This window comes from Mustela nigripes, chromosome 1 (genome assembly GCF_022355385.1).
Source record: "Mustela nigripes isolate SB6536 chromosome 1, MUSNIG.SB6536, whole genome shotgun sequence".
In the NCBI taxonomy this organism is placed as follows: domain Eukaryota; kingdom Metazoa; phylum Chordata; class Mammalia; order Carnivora; family Mustelidae; genus Mustela; species Mustela nigripes.
Window position 1 is genome coordinate 92052752 of NC_081557.1, and position 25063 is coordinate 92077814.

At 41.0% G+C, this 25063-nt stretch overlaps 1 protein-coding gene across 2 annotated transcripts in view; it reads right to left on the reverse strand.

Annotated features, from left to right (window-relative positions):
• Positions 1-4357: 4357 nt before the first annotated feature.
• PAFAH1B2 (platelet activating factor acetylhydrolase 1b catalytic subunit 2) overlaps positions 4358-25063 on the reverse strand; it is a 26000-nt gene continuing 5294 nt past the window's right edge. Inside the window, exons 2-6 of one of the 2 annotated variants that reach the window (XM_059416586.1) lie at positions 21434-21521; positions 14915-15004; positions 13678-13794; positions 11713-11835; positions 4358-7663 (exon numbers count right to left, since the gene is read on the reverse strand). In XM_059416586.1, coding sequence (XP_059272569.1) covers positions 7385-7663; positions 11713-11835; positions 13678-13794; positions 14915-15004; positions 21434-21521 — 697 coding nt within the window. In that variant the 3' untranslated portion in view covers positions 4358-7384. The remainder of the gene's footprint in view (positions 7664-11712; positions 11836-13677; positions 13795-14914; positions 15005-21433; positions 21522-25063) is intronic. The other variant, XM_059416592.1, reaches the window with a different exon arrangement.

Genomic DNA, 25063 nt, shown 5'->3' on the forward strand with positions numbered 1-25063 from the left:
CAGGGAGCTGACAAGATTCCCAGTTTTCCATAGAGGGTAGAGTGGCTGTGCCAACGGGTGGGTGGCAGGATCAAACCCAACATTAGAATTAAGCAACTTTTACCCAGAAAAAGAAAGTTACACAAGCAAGCCCTCTAAAGGAAGGTAATTTCACCATGATGCACAGTGCAGGGAACTTGAAGTTCCCTATTTTCATCATGACCACAAAAGGGTCTCAGTGTATCCAGGGGGAGCTCAAACAGAATGGCCCAGGAGCCTCAGCAGCAAAAGCACTGTGTAGCCCTTCTTTCTCTCCATCATTCAAGCACTGTTCTTTCTCAGGGCTGCCCTTGGGTCTGGTCATCTCTCTAAGGCTTATGAAAATGGGATGCACATCAGATTCTGGGGCTTTGGTCTCAAACCTGTCACATGGTTTCTTGGTACTATGGAAAAAGCAAGGTCTTTGATGTCAGAAAGTTCTGTTTAAGTCCCTGCACTGTGCATCATGGTGAAATTAAACTTTTGGAGCCTTCCAGAGTCATGGCTTATGTCCCTTTACCTCCTAAATGCAGCACAGGGGAGCGGGGCTCGGCTGCATGCACCATCCTGAACTACGGTCTCAAGAATAGGAGGGGAGTCAAGGGAGAGCAGTTTTGACTGAGGGGGGCCAAGTTTCTGCCACAGACAGATCAGCCACTTTCCCTTTCCTGGGCTTTCACCGTTCTGACTGAGAAACTTGAACAATACATCAGGCCTCGCATCCTGGTACCCTGTGGCTGTGTGCTGGAATCAACGTCAGAGTTTTGCAGGAAATGACGCTGGTCAATCACGCAGCTGAAAACAAGAAGATAAAAAAATGGACCAACTCAAATCTGTCTCCAAAGATCGCTGATTAAGAATAAGCCATCCTCCTACCTCAAGAAAGCTTGGGTGTCCAGCTACGAAATCAGAAGACGCAACTCAAGAAGCTTTTCGTCCTCTCTGGCTGTTATCTGCAGATAACAGAGGCAGCGTCTCAGCCCTTACTCCATGTTGCTCTCAATAATAGAAAGGGTTCCCTCTCTTTACACTCTGGCTCACATACAGGCCACCTCCCGTAGCTTCTCCTGTTACCTCCCTGGTCCTCTGAGCCTTCACGACGGTGATTCTCTCATCCACGACACCTTTGTTCCTCTGAATCAGTCTTTTTCTTCAGTTTCACTTTTCCTATAAAAACCATCTTACTGGGGTGCCTGGGTGACTCAGTTGTTAAGCGTGTGCCCTCAGCTCAGGTCGTGGTCCCAAGGTCTTGGAATCAAGCCTGGCATCGGGCTCCTTGCTCAGTGGGAGGACTGCTTCTCTCTTTCCCACTCCCCCTGCTTGTGTTCCCTCTCTCGCTGTCTCTCTCTGACAAATAAATAAAATCTTTGAAAACAAAAAACAAAACCATAAACTATCTTATTAATTCCATCTAGTTTCAATCAAACAATTCCAGAAAATGTGTCAAAAACTGGTGATGGGTATGTATGGCATCTAGTTTTTAAGTGACTTTTATTGATCCTTATTAATAACCTGCATTGTTCCTCACAAGCAGCAGTGTAGTATTATTGAAAGAACAGGAAGTGCAGTTGAAAGATTTGTATTCTGATTTTGGTGCTGACGGTTGGCTAGATGACCATGGACAAATCACTCAACCTCCTGTTCATTCTTTCGTTTATTCAATGCCTAGTGTGTACTAGTCACTAAGCTGGGTGCTGGGAACACAGATACTTACAACACATTCTCTGTTCTTAAGAATTCATAATCTAACAGTGTGGACAAATGGGTAAGCATATAATACAGAGTAAGTGCAATGATAAGTTACACAAGGTATTATGGGAACTCAGAGATGAGAGATCTAGTACAAACCAGGGCTGGAAATGAGGGAAATCAGGAGAAATCAGAAAACACCCCAGGAGGTGTCCCTAAGGGGGATCTGAAAAGATGAATAGAAGATGGTCTAGCAAAGGAATAGGAGCATTTTCGACAAGGGGCCTTGACTTAGAGCAAAGTCATAGACTCAAAGTTCAGTGCTATTGGCACAAAGGTTCAAAGGGGTGGGAAGATACGCATTGAAGAGGGTCAAGTCATGGAGGGCATAGGATGTTCTCTCTAATGGCTTCGACTGCTAGTTATTGATGAGCTTACCACAGTATACTAACGTGTCATGAAGGTCAAAGCTTGAACAGTTTGCAGAATGTCTTTTGAGAACATAAAAGCAATAGTATAAAATCAGGCCAGAGTAGAAAATAGACTATGTGCTTATCAAACATTGAAGACCTTTGCTTCATGGCTATGTAAAAATACGTTGCCGAGTGAAGATTTCACCCCTGCAATGACAGGAGAAAAGTAGGAGATGGGACTCTCCTGCTGGTTTTGTCCAGTTTTTCCCCAAGTGGGTGCTGGCGAGGGAGCCTTCCCTCCTACCCACCCACTTGTCCCCGGCCAGTGAAGTTCACCTGGCTAGTAGTTTGGATGCGCTTAACAAAGGGCTTGGGCTACTTTCACTGGGTAGAGAAGAACCTGGTGTGATTAGGCAGGGGAGGAAGACGACTAGAAAAACAGAAGTATCTTGGGATCTCCATATTCTCTTCTCTTCCAGGACTGAACCAGTTTAACTCAGTAGCATCACTGTGGTGAAGAGTGATAAAGTAGCTGATACAAAAAACACAGAAGCTTGCAGCTGTTAAGAAACTTTAGTGGCATAGCCATCTGCTGTAATTACTGCTGGCGTGGTTGGTCGCTAGTCATCAGGTTGGGTCCTGATGGCCCGGTTGAGTAACTGACCCTTGTTCTACTGTCATTACTGTGAAAAGGTCATGCTTGGGTCAGGCTGTTTTAGACTAGGAGGCAAAGATGCAACGTGAGAGCTGAGTCCATGCTCAAGGTTCCTGTCCTGAACTCTGTGGTCACATGATATTATGGGCCTGAGGCTACTGATGCCCTTCATCCAGCTCAGATGTGGTGGTCTACAGCACACAACCAGCCTAACCTGCCTGTGCAAACAGTCCGGACTCACGGGTAACGGGCGACTACAAAGAGGCAAGCTGTACTTTAAGTTTCTGTATGGATGAACCCTCAATGTTTTCATCTACCCTTGTGGTCCCCACCCCCAACTCCTCAGCACATGGAAGCTGGTAACTTTCTAATTTGATTATCTTTTTTTTTTTTTATGAACATATATTTTTATCCCCAGGGGTACAGGTCTGTGAATCACCAGGTTTACACATTTAATTTGATTATCTTTTTGCCATTTGACTATAGTTTCCTGATTCCTTTAGATCTTAAACATTATTTACCCAAGTGTCTTCCTGTCAGTCTGAACTTAATGGACATGTTAACAGTGAAGCAGTCTTTGAACTCCTTCATGTGTACAACCACAAATTCTTGCTCCACGAACACAATTTCACTCTACTGCTGGTTTCAGGTAGAAAGCAAGATGGCCAGGTAACGAACTTTAAATAAATTCTAATAATCATGTGGCCGTGTGGAGGACAGAAGGTAATGGAGTATACCAGCTGCAGAAAGTTCTGAAGGAAGCTGCTGGCTTGGTCCAGGTGAGAAGATGCTCGCTTCATTCCCAGGACCTTCAACTGAAAGGAAACTAGGAATGTATCTATCATGAACTCACTGAATCAGAATCTACAACTAGAAAGACAGCCCAGATTGGATGAAAGTGGCAAAGCAAGGACTCTGAAATCCGGTTTTAAAACTGGGTTCAAATCCCAGCTCAGGCACCAAAATTATAAGACTTCTTAGATGGATACCATCTATCTCTCCCCGGGCCTCTCAGCCAACAGCAGAAAAGGGATGGATACACCTATGTAATATTAGTAGGGTTTTCTCCCTAGATGGCCCAAGAACTCAAAATAGTCCAATTAATTTGAAGTACTCAAGTGCATGCTGGGGGGGAGGGGAAGAGTAACAGAGTTACTCTGAAGTGTAAAAAAGGAAACTGATGATTATTAGTGTGAGGAATACAGTGAGAAACAGTGGAAATTACAAATTCTGAAGACTGAAATTAGGAAAAAAGACCAAGAGGTTAGTTTAACAGTTTAAGAATCAGTTCTTTTTAACTGACAGATACGCATAAGCAATCTGAAATACTTCCTTTGACAACTTCCCCAGGTGTCTAGTGAGGGTTCCCTGTATCTGCTCCTCCCATCCTTCCCTCTTTAACCCTGAGATGTGGAGACAGTCAGCCCAGTACATTCAGTTCCCTGGAAAAGCGGCAGGATGTTCTAAGTACCCAATGTGCTTGTGATAAGGTTGGGGAGGGGGTGGGAGGGGTAGGCATCCCCTTCCCCCCCACCCACTGGAATCCAGACTCTGATAAAGGAGACAGAAAGACATAAGCAAGTTTGAGTGAAATGTTTACATTTATATTGAAATATGCACTAAAACAGAATGAGTTCTACTAGTCAATGAAACTTCGCCAAAGCAGAATCACAAACTTCTGTTGGGGAGGTCCAGTCAGCTAGCAGCAGTGATCCCCAAGCAGGAACACCAAGGAGAAGCCTGGGAGACCCCACTCCAAAAAGCCTCCTTTCAAGAGACCCCAATTCACTTCTCCCACATGCACCCACACAGATTTAGGAGCGTGGACATGCTCCTCATTTTCATATATTTTTAGTTTCTTCTTCACTGCAATAAATATAAAATTGGCAATGCTCATACACCACAGCACAGACAGTATTTCAGGCTTTAGCATACAACTGTAAACAGTGACTAGGTTTTTTTAAAAGTGTTTCTGTTTGTTAACAAGAGACAGAATTCTTAAGAGCAGGGCATGAGCTACTCAAGATTTGTTTTGCTGGGTAAAGGTTTTTCACAGAAGTTCTGGTTTAGAAAGATGCCTCCAACAGTCCAAAAAGACCCTAAAGTGGGCGCCAGACCACTGCCTGTGGCAGCCTAGGATACGGAGGTGGCAAAACACCAGGCCTTAGGTCATCCGTGGCAGGACATCCTCAACCTGCCACATTTACAATGCGTCCACAGAAATCCACAACCATCACTGGCTGCCGGCAACGTATCGGGAATGGATGGGCGAAGGAATGGAAATTTGCTCGGAGGGAGGATCAGAACACCTCTGCTAGCTGTCTGGAAAGTTGGCCCCTTAATCACAATGACAACTAGGACATTTCATTTGGACAGTGCATAACATTTAAATATACATGAAAGTATAAAGAGAGACATCCAAAGAGTAAGCATTAAGTTCTGTCACTGCAGCAAACAGGGATGTTGATCAAAGAAAAACAGATGGAACACTTTTTGCCTAAAGCAGTGCAAAGAAAGTGGGCAAGAAATGAAAGTGGACTCGGTATCTGCACATTAGCAATGGGGCAGATTTTATTTAAGAGGCTAGTGGTTCAAATACTATTGCTCGAATCGCTCTGGTAGGTATAAAATGTAGTAACACCCAAGGTTTACACACATAAGCAAAGGAGCCGAAGGTCAGCTCACCAAGGGCTATTTGATCCTTAGCCAAGAGGGAAGCCAGAAGCGCATGCCGCAGGAATAACCTAATGGGTTTGTCTGGGCGATACTCCCGCCCTCTGACAAATGGAAAAAGACCCGGATAAGATGGGTCTTCTCGCACACAAACTTCTCTGCCCTCCTTAGAACTATGCCTCAGCTAAGAAAAAACCTGTCTTGATAAACTCAAGACTCTGGGCTCCTAAAAACTGAGGGAACCTTAATGTGAGAAACGAGTCTAGTAAACATCACATGTACTTTGTCGTTAGTGAAGACATGATACATTCAGACACGTATTAAAAAAAAAAAAAAAAAAAGACTAAAAATAAGACAAAAAAATTCCTAGAAAGATGTTTCACAAGAAAAACATCAGCCCAAGTTCTATCCCTCTCCATGAGAAGTGGCTCCTAGCACAAATCAGCAACCCTTCCAACTCACCAAAGCACCAGCACTTGCCTTGCAAGCAGAACATCGGACATATGCCTTAGTCGCTGAACTTGAATGTTAAGCACAATCAGTGCACAGCACATTCTGATAGGCTACTCCAATACCCACCTGGTCCAGTTTAAAATATTTGTTTGTAGGTCCAGTTTGTATATATCCCATAGGTATACTAACAATGAACCATGTACTGTCCCACTGTTTCTGCTTGAAGCTCAAGCAAACCATTAAGGTCATAAAGAGCTCTCTTGAAAGAAATTTTCAAACCCTGAAAGTCAAACAAACCTAGTTCTTTTTCTCTAAAACGGTGGGATCAAGGCAGTATGCCTACTCTGAAGAGCGGCTCCATTTGCTTCCCCATGAAAAAAGGCCAAATTTTCCTGGACTGATATAATTTAAAAAACTAAGCCAATAAAAAAATAAAATATACATCCTAAGATACTATAAAACTCGAAATAATGTCAGGGCTTATGGAATGGGAAACAGAGTTCTGGTTGCCTTTTTTTTTTCTCTCTCCAAAAAAAGTGTAGCACATTTTGAGGGAAAAACAAACCAAACCAAACCAGAACTCCAAATGTGGACAGCACTACACCGACTACGCACAGAGCACCACACAAGAATGAGCTGCACATCAGTACTAGGATCATGAGAGTAAATGGCTGGGGACTTACATTTCCAGCAACAAAGCTCCTAGATCAAAAATGTGTTAAAAGCCTGTAATGTCAACAGGGACCCCCCCAAAAAACAAAGAGGGGATGAGGGGAAAGAGGGAGGAAAGGCTGCATGCATGGGTCTATTATAGACATGATATTCAGCAGCATAAAAATAATACCCTCCGTAGAGTCCCCCAAATGGGGCAAAACCTATCTTCCACTGCTAAACATGGGAAAGATTAAGAAAGTGGAACAAATTCACTTGTAACCATAGCATCTCCCATATCTGAATCACAAGCATGTTCGATCTGATGCTATATGTTAAGAAAATGTTGTGAATACATAGGAGTAAAGCAAACTAAAAACACAGGGCTAAATTATTAACTTTAAAAACTGGTAAAGACATCTGTTTTAAAGCCAAGTTGGTGTGATCCTGATCGTTACTCTATATGACATAATCCATAGAAAGAAAAGCCAAGAAAAAAAAATCTTCATTTTGTTCAGTCCTTAGGCTCGATGTTGTCCTAGGAAAAACTGTGATAATTCAATGAGTATGTCACACATACAACTAAAAAAGTCCCCTTCTGATTTCAAATGAATTTAAACAACAATCTTCCTTGGCTAATTTGTCTCCTGTGTCAAACCAACCTTCTATGTACAGGACCAGTTTAAATCCCTCCTCCCCTTCAAACACTAGATATGAACATCCAGGAACATTCTACAATGCAAAGTGCCTTAGGAAAGAGAAGGATTCTGTAGTGCCAGTGATATAACTGATCTGAGGAAGCTGGGGTGCGAGTAACACTGATGGGAGCCAGTCAGGCGATGGTGGTTTGTTTCTCCTCCGGGGTTTCCTCCAATAACTGCATGATCAGTTCATGCAGGGGTTTGCAGATCTTCGCGTAGCCCCCTCCTGTGAGGTGCAGAAAATCAAACATGTCGTGGCAGGAGATGGCACCGTCCGAGTGCACGAAGCCCCCATCTGTGTCCAGGAGCTGGACGTTGGCGAGCTTCGGCAGGGAAACCTTGAGGAGCTGGTTCACCTTGGCATTCTTTTGCCTCAACGGGTTGGGCTTCTCACCTCGAGGTAACAAACCCTGGGGCAAAGCAGAGAAGAGCAGATGAGAAGAGTCGCTGGTTTTTCTCTCCTGACTTACCTGTGGTTTCCAAGATTCCTGGAAGGATTGCTGCATTAGACACTCTTGAAACTTGGATTTCTCAAACACTAGACCAGAAACTCTGGACTAGATGGGTTTTAGTGACAGTTCTTTGACCACTCCTCCTCCCGTCCCTTAACTGCTGGTATGCTTCAGGGTCTTGTCCTTGACCCACTGCTCGGCCCACTCTGAACGCTGTAGCCCAGAACCCAACTTCTCAAACTTCCCAAACTTCCTGAGGCACTCCCGACCTGACATGTCCAAAACCAATTCATCATCTCCGAGGCTATGCTCCTTCCACATTCTCTGTAGCAACTGACCATTCCGACATCCCGGCGTCTTTCACTTCACATACCTTATCTATTTACAATTAAACTACTCATCCTCAGTACTTTCCAAAACATTTCTGCCCCTTTCATTCCGGTAACACATGCTGCTCTGGCTTGGAAACTTATCACTATTCACTCAGTTAATGTTAAGTCTCCTGACTGGTCTTCCTACCTCCAGTGTGGTTGTCCCTTCAATTCATTCTCCACTCAGTCACCAGAATCATCTAGCTCCACTGCTGGCTGTATTTATGGATGCTACATGGAACCTGTCCTACTGTACATGAGAAACAGTGGGAGCACATGTGGTCTTGAACAATCAGAGCCACATAGTATCTGCTAGGATAAAACAGGTATTTCCTACATTCATTGTTAACTTACGTTAATTCTCTAACTTTCAGATAAATCCTGGGTCTGTCCTCCTATAGTTGATAAAGGTCCACCCTTATGTGGCAAGAGCAAGGCTTATCATCTCAAACTAGAAATGTCCTTTTATAGATGTTGACCCTATTATAAAATTACTGTCGAGAACCTTTCAATCAGTTTGTAACTAATGACAGCACACAAGTTATTCCTACGTAGGCAAAAAAATTTCTACCCATTTCTCCTACGGACTACGGTGAAGAGGTTTTATTTTAAAAAATAGATTTTCTGTGGGTATTCTACTGAAAGGAAAAAAAAAGCTTTATGCCAAAGTAAATACTTGTTCACACATCCGCTTTTAATTTTTTTCAGCAAAAATGTTGGAAGCTTTACTACCACTTTATTATGTGATTGTGTAGTTCCAAATGAGAACTATGGATACTTATGACTCTGCTACCTTAGACCATCTCCTCTCATTGTTAAGCGCCTCAAGAATTCCACAGATGAAGTCAATCCACAACCCTCGTTTACATAACTGGTAAAGCACTGGGCTCTGGATCTAGCACTCACAAAGAACTGCCCTCCGTGATTCCGTATCTAAGTCTCGATGAGATGTGAGCAACCGGAAAGGATGACCAGTGAACAACATACACACACTCTGCTCCAAGAGTCAAAGCAATAAAAAAATGAGTAAACCTTAAGAACAGGGCACTGCACCTCTGATTTTCAAACAAGGACAATGTGTGTTTGCACTGCATTTTCCTTAATATGAAAATACCAAAGGTATACCATGTGATTTTTCCCAGTAATAATTAATTACTAAAATACTATCATGTTAAAAGAAACAAAAAGGAAAAATATCATGCCCCTAATCTCTTTACCAAAGGACTACAGCAAACCATTGATCAACATAGGTTTCAAGTGCACAGGCTCACATATTCCCAAATGTTTTTCAATAAATATAGTACTGTAAAAGTATTTTTTCTCCCTTATGGTTTTCTCAGTCACATTTTCTTTTTCCTAGCTTTGTTGTTGAGAATACTGTACATCATACACATAACATGCCACATATGTGTTAATCTACTGCTTATCAGGAGAGCTTCTGATTAGACTATCAGTAGTTAAATTTTAGAGTAAAAAGTTATACACAGATTTTCGACTGTATGGGGATCAGTGCCCTTCAAGGGTCATTTGTATTTTAAGTAATTCTAAATAAAATATACATATAGCTTAGTATTTGGACTTTCCACTTAAATGCGTCATAAATCTTGTTTCCACAGGGGCACCTGGGTGGCTCAGTGGGTTAAGCCACTGCTTTCAGCTCAGGTCATGATCCCAGGGTCCTCGGATCGAGCCCCGCATCGGGCTCTCTGCTCAGCAGGGAGCCTGCTTCCCCCTCTCTCTCTGTCTGCCTCTCTGCCTACTTGTGATCTCTGCCTGTCAAATAAATAAATAAAATCTTAAAAAAAAAAATCTTGTTTCCACAAAATTCTCGTAACTGTCACTGGATCGTGGCTATTATGTTCAGTGACTTCTGCAATCATGCTCTCACAGAGTCATTTAGGGTACTGCTGATGTTTGGGTGTTGTAGAGAACACCAGTATATATCAAATTTAAGTCTGGTTGAAACAAAGACTATTTATAGAGGATTTATTCGGCAACATTCATACAACAAATGTGTCCTAAGCAGCTCCAGTACCAGCCACTGTACCTCAGAGGTGGACTCATGACCACAACCCTTTCTGGAGTAATACTAGGGTATAAACACGTGCACTACATTAAATACCATGGAATAAAAAAATAAGCACTGGCACCAATAAGAAAAATCCAAACTCCTCTAGCAAGGCATACAAATCCCTACATAACTTGGATAACTTGGCCATTGCCTTTTTCTCCTACCCATTCCAGCCTTGAACTTTGTTCAATGACAGCCCTAAAATTCTTCAAGCACCCCCCTTCACTTTCGCAACAAACACACACAAGTATAAGCCTTTTACCATTTTCCTCCCCTCCCTCTATCATGCCTTCTTTCCTTTCTCCATTTGTCTGGAGACCAACGAATTCTTTTAAAACTATAGTCAAACGATGGGGCACCTGGGTGGCTCAGTGGGTTAAAGCCTCTGCCTCTACTCAGGTCATGATCCCAGGGTCCTAGGATCAGCCCTGCATCGGGCTTTCTGCTCAGTGGGGAGCCTACTTCCCCCTCTCTCTCTGCCTGCCTTTCTGCCTACTTGTGATCTCTGTCAAATAAATAAATAAATAAATAAAATCTTGTCAAGTGACAGCTTTTATGTCTAAAATCTACCTGTTCTCATAGGACGCTTGGGGCTCAGCTGGTTTAAGAATCCGAGTCTTGGTTTTGGCTCAGGTCATGATATCGGGGTCATAAGATCAAGCGCCACATCAGGATCCACACTCAGCACCAAGTCTGCTTGAGATTCATTCACCCTCCCTCTCTCTCCCTCACTCTGCTCCTCCCCGTGGAATGCACTCTCTCTGAATAAAATCTTAGAAGAAAAAAAACCCTATTTTTCCCTTAGTATACAGTATAATTACTCCCATTAGCATACAGTATGTTAATTCTCTCTTTATACTGCTGTGCCCATCTACCACTAGACTAGACTGTGTGCTCCTTGAGAGAGACAACGTCTTACCCATTTTTTGTATGTCCAGGACCCAGGACAGTGTCTTGGGTCTGATCCTCATGCTAACATCATCTCATTATAGAACTGAATACATATCAGATATCATTCAGAATTTAGTTTTGCTACAAATTATCTACAGGTAAACTTTCATACTGAAAGACAGCTATTATCTCTGAGACTATGAAGACTTAATGCTGTAATTCCACAAAGGGCAGCATTCTCTATTAGAAGTAAGACTATAAAGCACCCATTTTTTTGGCTAACAGAATCTCCAATGTTTTAGAGAATTCAGAAATTCTAATAAATATAACACCTTTAACATATTAACGGGGGGACCGAACAACACATCTAAGTTAATTCAAACCCAGTCTAATAAAAAGAGATTCAGGGCTAGGACAAGTCTCATAGCTAATTTTAAAAACTGTAAAACACGAAGGCTGAGACAACCACCTCTAAACAAGGATGAGCAGATAAAAGAGGACTCCCACAGCTGGTCTGGGAACACACAACAGGACATATCAGAGAAGAGCCTCTCAGGAGAATCACACACTGTTTCTACCTAAAGATTCTCTATACTCATGAGTGATCCTATTTCTAAAAACATTCCTGACCTGACTTGATGACATCAAAGACTACCGACCCGAAGACTACATACCAATACAATGATTTTGGCCTGCGGCTGCCTTGTATTAATAAGTTGGACGATGGCCTCGATTCCACCTGCTACTTCTTCTGCCGTGTTTTCATGGTTGTTTGTTCCTACCCAGACCACAATGACCTATAATTGAGGAAAGAAGAAAAAAGCGGGATGAGGGGTAAATAACCAAGAATAAAGGAATGTTTGGATATAAATCTAGTGTTCAGATACTATTGCTCATTCTTTAGATAAAAATCTCATTTCAAAAAACAAAAGAAGGAAAGGTGAACTTGTCAAATGGTAGGGATAACTTCAACTGAGCAGCCATCTTCAAACACTGACTTAGGCCTCATATATTTCAGGATAAATTCCAAGCAGATTAATTAAGAAGCAATAAAACTACACGAGGAGGAAACGACAAAATTCCTCCATCATTGTGGAACTGGAAGCTAATCCTTAAAATTCAGAACTTACACAAAAAAAGTAACAAATTCAACTGTGTAAAAATAAAAACTCTGCATCATGAAGAAAATATTTTAAAAAGGTGAAATCTAAGAAAGCCAGGGAAAAATATTTGCAACTCCTGCCATAGAAACTTCCTGACTTCCAGAAAAAAATAATGGAAGTACCCAAGAGAGTGTAATAGTATAAATAAACACACAGTTATACTGAAGAGTAGCTGGGGAGGAGGCTAGATGAAGTTTCAACAAGTTTTATTCCTTAAAAAAAAAAAAAAAATTAATTTATGAGGTGGCTGTCACCTAGAGACAGATCCCTTACTCTACAACCCAAAAAAGTAACTTTCTACCCTGTCACAAAAGAAAGGAACATGGACAAGTTTTTCTATTACAAAGGCCAAAAAATAGGGGTGCCTAGTTGCTAGTTGTCTCAGTCAGTACAGCATGGGACTCTTGATCTTGGGGCTGTGAGTTCAAGCCCCACATTGGATATTCAGATTACTTAAAATCGTAAAAAAGAAAAAGAAAAAAAGGTGGGGGGAACCTGGGTGGCTCAGCTGGTTAAGTGTCTGACTCTTGATTTTGACGCAGATCACAATCTCTGGGTCATGGGATCGAGCCCCATGTCACGCTCTGCACTCAGCATGAAGTCCACTTGACCCTCTCCCCTCTACTCCTCCCCCCACTTGCAGCAGTGCTCTAAATTAAAAAAAAAAAAAAAAATCTTTTAAATGAATAAAAAAGTAATAAATTAAAAAAAAGGGGAGCCTGGGTGGTGGAATCCACTAAGTGCCCAGCTCTTGCTTTCAGCTCAGGTTACATTCTCGGTCATGAGTCCAAGGCCTGCATCGGGTTCAGCATGGAATCTGCTTGAGATTCTCTCTCCCTCTGTCCTTCCTGTTCATGCTCTCTCTCTAAAACGAATAAATCTTTTTAAAAAACAAAAAACAAAAAAATTTTTTAAAGGCAAAAAATAACATACTTTCAACAAAGCAAAAGATTATCCACAGTGTGCCAACTCAGGACATTTATGATGTGTTAAGGTAATGGGTACACATTTATGAACATCTGTTCACATCTGATACAAATTTTCTTCAGAAAAACTTGGGAGGCCTTGATTACTAATTTGTCTGGATGGTTAAACAGCTCTAAAATTTCTTCCTGAAGTGAATCATGGCACTGCCACCGTGGCCACGTCTGAGCAGATTCCCCCTGGTGTTGCATTCATGTCTACAAAACAGCATGCCGCATGAGCATCAGATCCCTTCCTATAGCTGAAGAAGAGCATTACTGACAACTACAAATACAACCTAAGCAAGCAGTACGCTGATTTTTTAATACCTCTATGCAATGTTCGTAAGCAAGGACAAAAATATCATTGACGTTAAGGGGGCACAAAGCAAAGACGGTAGCAAAATAATGTTTTAAAGAAGCAATCTGTTTTTATTAGCAGTTTCAGACAATTTAACTACCTGCAAAAGACTCAAGATTAAAGATATTCTTTAAAACATTAGTTTCATTTCACCTTAGGTTTAATATTCTCCAGTTCTCCATTCTTTAGTCTCCACAAAACATGTCTTGTTGTATCTCCCCCAATTCCAAAATTCAGTGCATGAAGTGGGGAGAAAAGCTCTCGCCATATCTAAAAAGAGAAAAACTGGCTTTATTTAACTGAGTGGGAAATGAAATTCCTCCACTGTGATGTGTTTGTGAGGCACCTGAAAGAATGACTTTCATTTTCGATATCCAAATGTCATGCTGCAAATTGTGAGCAACTCGGTGTTTGCAGGGCTCTGAGGATGGCACTGTATCACTAAGTTCTTTCTGTGATTATTTTTTAATATATTTTTTAATTAATTTTTTAAGTAGGTTCCATGCCCAGTGTGGAGCCCAAAGTGGGGCTGGAACTCACAATTATGAGATTTAAGACCCGGGATCCAGAGTCAGATGCTTAACCAAGCCATCCAGGTGCCCCTCTATCACTCAGTTCTTAATGCAGCCTTTGACCTCAGCTCAATACTGGAGTCACAGTCCTTCCTGATGCCCCTTAGGAGGTCCCAGCATTTATACTCAAGGTGCCAACTCAGTAAGCTCTCCCTTCCTTTTACTCACACATTAAAATGAATTTGGTGAAGTAGAACCATGAGATGAAAAAATCTAGCACTGGAGCCAGAAAGGAATCAACCTGCCTTTTCCTTTAAATTGCCCTTAGAAGTGTGCAAATCTTAAAAAAGCTCCCCACAAAAATACACAAAATAAGGGGCACCTGGGTGGCTGAGTCAGTTAAGTGTCTGTCTGTTGGTCATGATCTGAGGATCATGGGATCGAGCTCTGCACTCAGTGTGGAGTCTGCCTGGGACTCTCTCTCTGTTCCCCTCCAACCCTCCCTCTCCCCTACATTCTCTATTAAATAAATAAATAAAATTTTTAAAAAATACACAAAATAAGAAAATGTAAAACATAGTTAAGACTTGAGAATCATGACCAGGACAAGTTAAAGTAAATAAATGTAACAGGGAAGCTTCTTGGAAACCAATGCAAAAAAAGGGAGCCAGAAACAATTCTAAATTTTTTGTCTCATCACGCTTGGTGGCACAAAGAATCCCGTTATGCAGGTCTGACCTCCCTCACACTCTGAACTAGACCTTCTCTAAAGTGTCGTGAATAAGCCTATAGATTAAGCTCAGAGTCAAAGTCTGCTGGCGATGAATGGATCTACCTTAGTAGCCAAGACCCACCCCCACCTCTTCTTCCACCTTTACCTCGTACTGCTGCATTAACTGCACCATGGAATCCCCCACAAACAGTACATCAGGCTCTTTGTCTTTACAGTCCAGGACAAATCTGTTGTGCTGGTTTGAAAAAGGAAAAAAACATTAGAAACTGGCATTTCGTTCTTGGTGAGAGGTCTTGGTCTAGAAAGAGCAGTTGTCCAACCAGTTACTCTGTTGTTAAACATTCTACTTATTTTGTCTGAAATGAACTGCTGGGACTTTCTTCCATCTTTTCTACACTGATCATTCTAATATGCTCAAGGAAACTGAAACCAGAATAGAAACAAACATTTAACATGTATTTTAGTTTATCTTTTCCTCAAACTTTTTAAAAGGTAATTTCAGACACACAGAAAAGCCACAGTACAATGAACATCTGTATATCCTCTGCCTGTATTCAACAGTAACATTCTCCCACATTTGCTTTATCTGCTTGTTTGCTGAACCATCTGAAGGTAAGCGGCAAATGCTGTGTGGTTCTTCACCCTTAAATATTTCAGCATGAGTAAGGACAGTCTCCTATAAAACCACAAAACTATTACCACATCTAAGACAATGAACAATCATCCTGAAATATTCAGTTTCTATTCCATTTTTCCAGTTGTTCCAAGAGCTGGGTAAAATACTCTTTTTTGGAAGTAGGAACCAATTAAGAATCATGTATCTTATCTGGATATATTTAACATGGCCTTTGAAAATGCCTATTCACCTCCAACTGTGAGACAATGGCAAAGAAGGAGTCAAGCCTTTCTCTTAAATTACTACTATTTCAATAAGTATTTTTAAACTGAAGAGATAAAGTGGGCATGAATACAACTACAGCTGTGAGCAGGAACACTTCCACACTTTTCCTCCCCACATTAGTACTATAGTGCCAACTACCTCTTAATACCAGTAAAACAGTTCACAGTTCTAGAAGGTCATGGAATTTAAGCTCTGCTATTCTACAGGTCCTGGTACTCTGTTTTCTTTTTAAGTATAAAAGTAGGTACAGTAATTTTAGAAAAATAGATTAAAACAAAACACTTAGAATTCTACCATCTTAACCCAGTAACTACCATTTGGGAGTATTTTCCTCTTGCCATTTTTCCACAGGCCTTCCCACCTTTTCTTTATTATTTTTTTTTAATTTTTAAAATATTTTCTTGAAGATTTTATTTATTTATTTGACAGACAGAGATCACAAGTAGGTAGAGCGGCAGGCAGAGAGAGAGGAGGAGGAAACAGGCTCCCCGCTGAGAAGAGAGCCCGATGTGGGGCTCGGTCCCAGGACCCTGGGATGACCTGAGCTGAAGGCAGAGGCTTTAACCCACTGAGCCACCCAGGTGCCCCTCCTCACCTTTTCTTTAAATAGTTGACTATGTGTACCTCCTTCTGTCCAGCTTTGTGGACAGAACAGCCTATGTTCAAATTCTAGCTTGTCTACTTTCTAGTTCAGAAAACATATAACTAGTATCACCCTTAAAAAAAACTTCTGAAAAATATCAAATGTACACAAAAGAACAGCAGGAAATATTATCACTTCAAAACTTCTTTTAATCATGACAGTTTTTAACATTTTGTTTTGAAATAACTTTAGACCTACAGAAGAGTTGCAAAGACAGTACAGTATTCCCATGTACATTTCACTCAGCTTCCTTCAATGTTAACATCTTAGCTTACTTGGGCGGGGGCACTTGGCTGGCTTAGCCAGCAGAGCATGGGACCCTCCATTTCAAAGTTGTAAGTCTGAGCCCTGCATTGGGTATAGAGATTACTTAAAATAATTTTTTTTTTTTAAGATTTTATTTATTTATTCGACAAAGAGAGAGACAGCGAGAGAGGGAATACAAGCCAGGGGAGTGCGAGAGGGAACAGTAGTCTTCCTGCTAAGCCGGGAACCCGGTGTGGGGCTTGATCCCAGGATCATGACCTGAGCCGAAGGCAGAAGCTTAACAACTTAACCACCCAGGCGCCCCTAAAATAAAAATCTTAAAAAAAAAATAGTTTACTCAGATCTCACCAATTTTTCCTCTATGTCCTTTTTCCTATTCCCAGGACCAATTCAGAATACCACATGGCATTTGGTCTACATGTCTCCTTGGTGTCTTCCATCATGGGACAGTTTTTTGGTCCTTCCCTGTATTTCATGTCATTGACAGGTTTAGTACCAGTCAGGTGTTTTGTAGCATTTCCCTCAATTTGGGTCTGTCTGATATTTTGTCATGAACAGATTGATGTGACGAATTATTCTGGAAGACTACCATGGAGGTGATGTGTGTGCCCTTGCTGTATCGTATCAGAGGTAAATACATGATATCAACATGATTTATTACTGGTGGATGTTAACACTGACCATTTGGTTAAGGGGGTGTTTGCTAGAATTCTCCACTATCTGTTATTTTTCCCTTCCATACTGTATTTGTTAGGAATAAGACATAAGGAGTGCCTGGGTGGCTCAGTCAGTTGAGTGTCTGCCTTTGGTTCAGATCATGATCCCAGGGTCCTGGGATAGAGCCCCACATGGAGCTCCCTGCTCAGCAGGGAGTCTGCTTCTCCCTCTGCTTGCTGCTCCCCCTGCTTGTGTTCTCTCTCTCTCTCTGAAAAAAAAAAAAAAAAAATCTTAAAAAAAAAAAAAAGAAAAGAAAAAAAAGACACTAAATCCAGCTCTCACTCGTGGGGGAATTAATATATTCTACCTTCTGGAAGGAGGGGATATCAAAAAATATGTGATTATATGTTAAAACCACCAAGGTAATTTTCAGGGGGATATTTTTGAGGCTAGGCAAATATACTCTCTCTCCTTAAAGGTGTGCTTACTAATTTTAGTATTCACCGACGGACCTTCCCTACAGTGATCATTACCATGGTGTTCTAGTGAGGGGTTTCTTTTCCCTCCCTTCTTCTGTATTTATTTATTTTTAAAAGATTTTATTTTTGGGTGCCTGGGTAGCTCAGTGGGTTAAGCTGCTGCCTTCGGCTCAGGCCATGATCTCAGGGTCCTAGGATCGAGTCCCACATCGGGCTCTCTGCTCAGCAGGGAGCCTGCTTCCCTCTCTCTCTCTGCCTCTCTACCTACTTGTGATCTCTCTCTGTCAAATAAATAAATAAAATCTTAAAAAAAAAAGATTTTATTTTTAAGTAACCTCTACACCCAATGTGGGGCTGGCTCGAACTCACAATCCCAAGATCAAGAGTAGCACACTCTACCAACTAAGCCAGCCAGGTGCCCCTACATTAATTAAAATTAGTCTCTTTCCCCCTGTTTATCCAACCATTTATTTATAGCAAAATGGATTTGTGAATATTTACTTTATCCTTTGGGTTATAAACCAATAATATGATTTATTATGTTGCTCAAACTGTCCAATTTTGCATCTGGGTGCTCTTTCGGGTTGGCCTCAAGGGGTCAAAGTGAGTATCATCAATGAGACAAGCCAGCCAGTATCTCATGACTTCTATGAGATGTACTATGGACACTTCACTTCTGTGATATTCCTACCATACATCTGTTTTTTCTTTTCTTTTTTGGGTAGTTGCTCTCTTGCACTACAAGATGCTATGTGTTCATCTTTTATTTCCTTTACGCTAGCTATAGATGCAATCATTTCTCCAAGTAGCCCTGGTTCCTTTCATTGGACCAAAGAAACCAAGATCTGAGCATGTATTTTATTATTTAGTAAAGTTACCCTTCTATACGGGTTAAAAAGAAACTTTTTTTTAATATTCCTGTTTTTCTTCCATTTGACTATTTTTTCCAGTCAATGCTAATTTAAAGCCTGCTAATTTATGTCAGTAACAACAGAGACACCTAGTTTTAGTTTTAACTTTTAATAAAGTTATAAATGGCCTAAATGCACCTAATTGGTATCTTCCTATATAGCAAAATATATAATTTAAAGAGAAGAGGCACCTAGATGGCTCAGTTGGCTAAGCATTAGCTCAGGTCAGGATCTCAGGGACCTCGGGATCAAGACCTGCATCAGGCTCTGCGCTCAGCACGCACTGTCCTTGGGATTCTCTCTCTCCCTCCCTACCCGACTCCAGCGCTCTCTAACATAAATGAACAAAATCTTAAAAAAAAATAAAAGGGACGCCTGGGTGGCTCAGTTGGTTGGACGACTGCCTTCGGCTCAGGTCATGATCCCGGAGTCCCGGGATCGAGTCCCGCATCGGGCTCCCAGCTCCATGGGGAGTCTGCTTCTCCCTCTGACCTTCTCCTCGCTCATGCTCTCTCTCACTATCTCTCTCTCTCAAATAAATAAATAAATAAAAATCTTTATAAAAATAAATAAATAAATAAATAAATAATAAAAAACATACGGAGGAAAAAAACTATGCTTTTAACATGTATGATACACTGCAGAAAAATACATTCAAAAACATACTATTTACAAAAAGCTTAAAAGCATGCAAAACTACTATATATACAGTTTAGAAATTTTATATACATAGTATGTAAGCATGTGAAAAAAAAAAACACCAAATTTAGGATACTGGTTTGGGGGTGGGGAGGTGGGAAAAGGAAAATGATCAGTAAGGAGTATACACAGGACATTGATTCTATTAGCAATGTTTTTTTTTTAGGATGAGTGGTAAATACACAGATGGTTAGTGGATTTCATAATACTTTTTTTTGGGGGGGGGAGGATTTTATTTATTTATTTGACAGACAGAGATCACAAGTAGGCAGAGAGGCAGGCAGAGAGATAGAGAAGGAGGCTTCCGGCTGAGCAGAGAGCCCGATGTGGGGCTTGATCCCAGAATTCTGCGATCATGACCCAAGCCAAGGCAGAGAGGCTCAACCCACTGAGCCACCCAGGCTCCCCTTCATAATACTTTTTAAGATATAAATGAACTGGGGTGCTTGGGTGGTTCAATCAGTTAGGAGTCTGCCTTTGGCTCAGGGATCGAGCCCTGCATCGGACTCCCTGTTCAGCAGGGTGCCTGCTTCTCCCTCTCCCTCTGCCTGCCACTCCCGTTTGTGCAAGCTCTCTCTCTGTCAAATAAATGAGTAAAATCCTAAAAATATATATATATATATAAACAAACTAGGAATATTAAGAATAACCATGCAGTTGATCCATACAAGAAAAGTAAAAAAAAAAAAAAGTACTAACTACCACTCAAAGTAAGCTAGTTGACAGACTGATTTTTAAGTCTGGAAAGACAAAAATGAAAGAACTATACAACTAGTACAGTTGTATAACCACAGAGTAAAAACAAAATCACTAAATACTAAAATGCAAAACTCTGGGTACATAAAATCATACAGAACTTGTTATTCCAAAGAGGAAATATGGTTGGAAACCCACAGGGGAAGGTTAAATATAGTTATGGTTAAATGGTAACAGCTTATTAAAAGGCAGCTAATAATAAAAGAGGACATGGTGCTAAAGAACAATGGAACACATCAAGAAGACACAGGAGCCGCCCTGACAGGATTCCCACTTGCTAAACCTGGGATAGCATGACCTTCAAAATTACAATGGGTTCTATAAGCCCACTGGGAAGAATAAGAACCCAGGAGTCCATACCATAATAAATAAGATCTGGTTTAGGCCAACAACATCTTAATCAAGTGACCAAAGTTAACATCATCAATGAGAAAAACCAACATCAGGTACTTTCTATGTGGTACACTGAGGACATCACTTCACTGATATCCTGCCAAAAATGTGTAATCTGAATCTTGATTAGGAGGAAAGTGGTAAACCCAAATTGAAGAATATTCCGCAAAACAAATGGCCTATATTCCAAACTGTCAGTGTCATGAAAAACAAAGGCTAAGATACATTTCACAGTAAAGGAGAATAAAGAGACAGGACAATGCAATGCAATGTGTGGTCCTAGACTGGAAGGAAAACTGACATACAAACATTGGGACAAATGGAGAAATGTGAACATGGCATAATATCAATATTAAGTTTCCTGATTTAGTAACTACTCTGTAGTTGTGGAAGAAAATGTCCTTATTCTTGGAAAACACACTGAAATATTTAGGGGTGAAGGGGCAGGATGACTGCAACTTCCTCTCAAATGGTTCAGGAAACACTGAATGTTGGTGTGTAGACATCCAAGTAGATACAGACAGAACATTTAGGCCGATGGGGCGAAACAATAACTGGCAGGACCGGATGAAGAATACAGGGAGTTCTTCCTAAAATTTTTGCAGTATTTGTATAATTCTGAAATTACTTCAAAATTTAAAATGTTTACAAAAATGTGTAATCTGAATCTTGGTACTTACATTAACACTGTTAATGTAAGTACTGGCAGGACCGTGTTAAAAGATAACACTGTTATCTTTTAAGATGAACAGGGGGCAATGACTACGCTTTCAAAATATTCCTCTGGTGCAACATCAGTCTGGTGACTATGTACAACATTAGCATAACATTAGATTTTTATTTAAAGTGATGATTCTTATCGACCATAAAAAATGTACTCTTGTGGATTTGGCCAAAAGACTCTAGAAAACTGAAGAGACTCCTCTCGGGTGAGTAATACATAGGCACTTCCCTTTACCTGAGACATCCACCTGTCATCTCCTTGAATATCTTCTGCTGCATGTGGGATAGCTGCTGGGTTTGAGTCTCCTTGGCTCATTCTATACCTGAGGGGACAAATGTCGACATCACGTTTCATTCATCAACAGGAATGTTTATTCGTTACCCCTTAAATGCTACATGTTAAGTTTTAAATAGTAATTTAAGTCTCATTGTAGTTTTGCCTAGAAATGAAACAACTGGAGTTGATTTTCAGTAAACATGAGTTCTAGGACATGACTACTTAAGTCCCGTGAATATCAAGAAGCATTCCGAAACTTCTAGAGAGGTTTGAATATCATTTAGGAATAGTGCATTACACTGAAAAAATCTGCTCCAAGTATATACTTTACATCTACATTAATTTTTCATGATTACATGTTAATGTAAGTACCAAACGACACAAGGGATTAGACACTTAAGGGTTCAATGAAAACTGTATTAGGGCCTCTTACGCTGTTTCAGTTAGACACTGGAAAATTGCTACAGCCATGAACAGAGTCCACTGGTTACTAAATATCACACAAGTAACTATTACAGATTGTGACAAAACCAGCCATAGGCTTTGGAACTGGCTTTTGACAAATGCTTACTAGGTATTTTATTTTTGACAGGTATCCATTAAGAAAATGTTATTAATGACTGAGCCCAAATATAGAATCTGACAGTAAAGGAGTAAGCAAAATTCAGAAAACCTAGATATGCTAATCTAGAAAGACAAAGACACCAGACTGTTTTCAATCAACTCTGGAGAACACATACTACAGACATCAGGCTCAAGAAATCACTTGACATATACAAAGGATGATGAAAAACAGAAAAACATCTGGGGTTTTGTGGTGTAAAGAAAAGCGGACCACTCCCTTTCTTTCCCTTGCTATCATCTAACAGAGCTAAGCTTTCTCTGAAAGAGGATTGAGTTCTATTCATTCAGTAAGTATTTACTGAGTAAACAAAACATGCTAGATTGCCAAAGCAGTAATTTTTGAGAATCAGAAAGTAACAAAGCTCGAAATGTGAAAACACACCTTCATTCATGAAAAATACATTACAGAAGCAAACCCATGTTTTAACACTAACTATGCAAACCAATTAGTTCCACTCTAAATGCATTAGGTCTAAGAAAATTAAGCTTAGGGTTAAGCCTGTATCTAACTGGAAATGTAAAACACCATCCATACCCTGTGTACAGGTCTTCCTCAACTTACATTAGGGATTACATCTGGATAAATCCATTGTAAGTTGAAAATATCCTAAATCAGGGCACCTGGGGCTCAGTCGGTTAAGTGTCGCACTTTAGATTTCAGCTCAGGTTGTGATCTCAGGGTCCTGAGACTGAATGAACCCTGTGTGGGCTCCAGGATCAGCAGAGTTGGCCTGAGATTCTCTCCTACTCCCTCTGTCCCTCTCCCTACTTGCATGCTCTTTTTCTAAAATATAAATAAGTATATCTAGAAAAAAAGAAAGAAAAATCCCAAATCAAAAACACATTTAATATGCCTAACCTACCAAATAGTATAAACTAGCTTACCTGAAACGTGCTCAAAACACTTACATTAGTCTACAACTGGGCAGCATCATCTAACACAAAAACCTATTTCACAACAGAGCACTGAATATCTCACAGAACTTACTGAAGACCGTAATGGACATGAGAATCAGAACAGCTGTCCCTGTATTGGATGTTCACCCTCATGGTCACGTAGCTGAGTGGGAGCTTTGGCTCACTGCTACTGCCCCGCATCACCAGAGGACCTTACCGCATTTCCCTAACCCAGGAAAAGATCAAACTTCCAAACCCTGTCCAAGGCATGTAGAATGGGGGACCATCTGGCCTAGGTGTGGGGGTGGGTGGCGTGTGGGGTGGGTGTCTTTATGATAATCACCTGTGACTGACAAAGAATAACCAGCTCCTAAAAGTAAGGATTTAAGTTTCCTGGCTAGCTTTCTATAAAAGACCAACCCCAGGGCGCCTGGGTGGCTCAGTGGGTTAAGCCGCTGCCTTCGGCTCAGGTCATGATCTCAGAGTCCTGGGATCGAGTCCCGCATCGGGCTTTCTGCTCAGCAGGGAGCCTGCTTCCCCCTCTCTCTCTCTGCCTGCCTCTATGCCTACTTGTGATCTCTCTCTGTCAAATAAATAAATAAAATCTTTAAAAAAAAAAAAGACCAACCCCAAAGGCCCTCCTTGGCAACCCTGTCCAGACCCCTCTCACTTTTCAGAGCTTTTCCTGTATCTTCACTTAATAAACTTCTATGGCTTTACTCCCAGCAACCCCCCCACAAAAGATCAAACTTCAAAAGTGAAATATGGTTTCCACTGAATGCACACAGTATTTACACCATTGTAAAGTCAAAATGTCATTAAATAGAACCATTATTAAGTCGGGGACCATCTCTGTCTGTATGTATTTCTTTAGATTACTAAAATTTGCAACTATCAGAAAATAATAGCCATCTGAAGGGCTATATATGTCATGTTTTATAAGTACCACTTCCAATCCTTGCAAAACGAAAAAAAAAAAACGAGGCTCAGATATTTTAGCTAATTTGTGCGGTAAGTGAACGAAGTCAGTTTTGCTTGACCCCAGTAACAACACATCTGGCCCCCTAATCACAAAGCAATGCATGCTGACTCCCTAAAAGTTCTTATATCTAACCGCTTCACCCAAACAACATAAACTACCTGGAGCTAAAAACATCATATAAAATACAAGGATTGGGAAGAACCACAAGATGAATTTGTATAGCTCCAATCAGATTATGGTTATCTGGTTGAGGCTTCATTGCCTGAGAAAAGTAAGGGAAAATTAAAAGATTTTCCTAAAGGAAAAAGAAAAAAATGACTACAGGGGATTAAAACAGTCACACAGAAACACTGAACTTTGGGGGCACGTGGGTGGCTTGGTCACTTAACGGTCTGCCTCCAGCTCAGGTCATGATCCCCAGGTCCTGGAACAGAGCCCCAAGTCATGCTCCCTGCCCTGCGGGGAGCCTGCTCCTTCCTCTCCTCTTGTGCTCTCCCTCACTATGTCTGTCTGTCTGTCTCTCTCAAATAAATAAATAAATAATAAAATCTTATTTTAAGATTTATTTATTTGTGAGAGAGAGTGCCTGCACACACAGGGAGAGCAAGAGAGAAAATTCAGCAGAGTTCCTGCTGAGCTCAGAGCCCACTTGGGGCTCAATCTCATGCCCCTGAGACCATGAACCTGAGCAGAAACCAAGAGTCAGACCCTTAATCAACTGGGACACTCAGGGACCCTGCTTTTGTTTTTAAACTAAGAAAACATTCTGTATGTTCTATACAAAAGTTTCTTTGGATCTAAGTTCAATCCTAGATCGAAGTCTGGCTATTCAGGTTAAATCTGACATGGTGCTTAATAGTAGTTTTAATTTAAAAAAAATTTTTTTTAAAGATTTTATTTATTTATTTGACAGAGAGAGAGATCACAAATAGGCAGAGAGGCAGGCAGAGAGAGAGAGAAGAGGAAGCAGGCTCCCTGCCGAGCAGAGAGCCTGATGCGGGACTCGATCCCAGGACTCTGACAGAGATCATGACCTGAGCCGAAGGCAGAGGCTTAACACACTGAGCCACCCAGGCGCCCCAGTA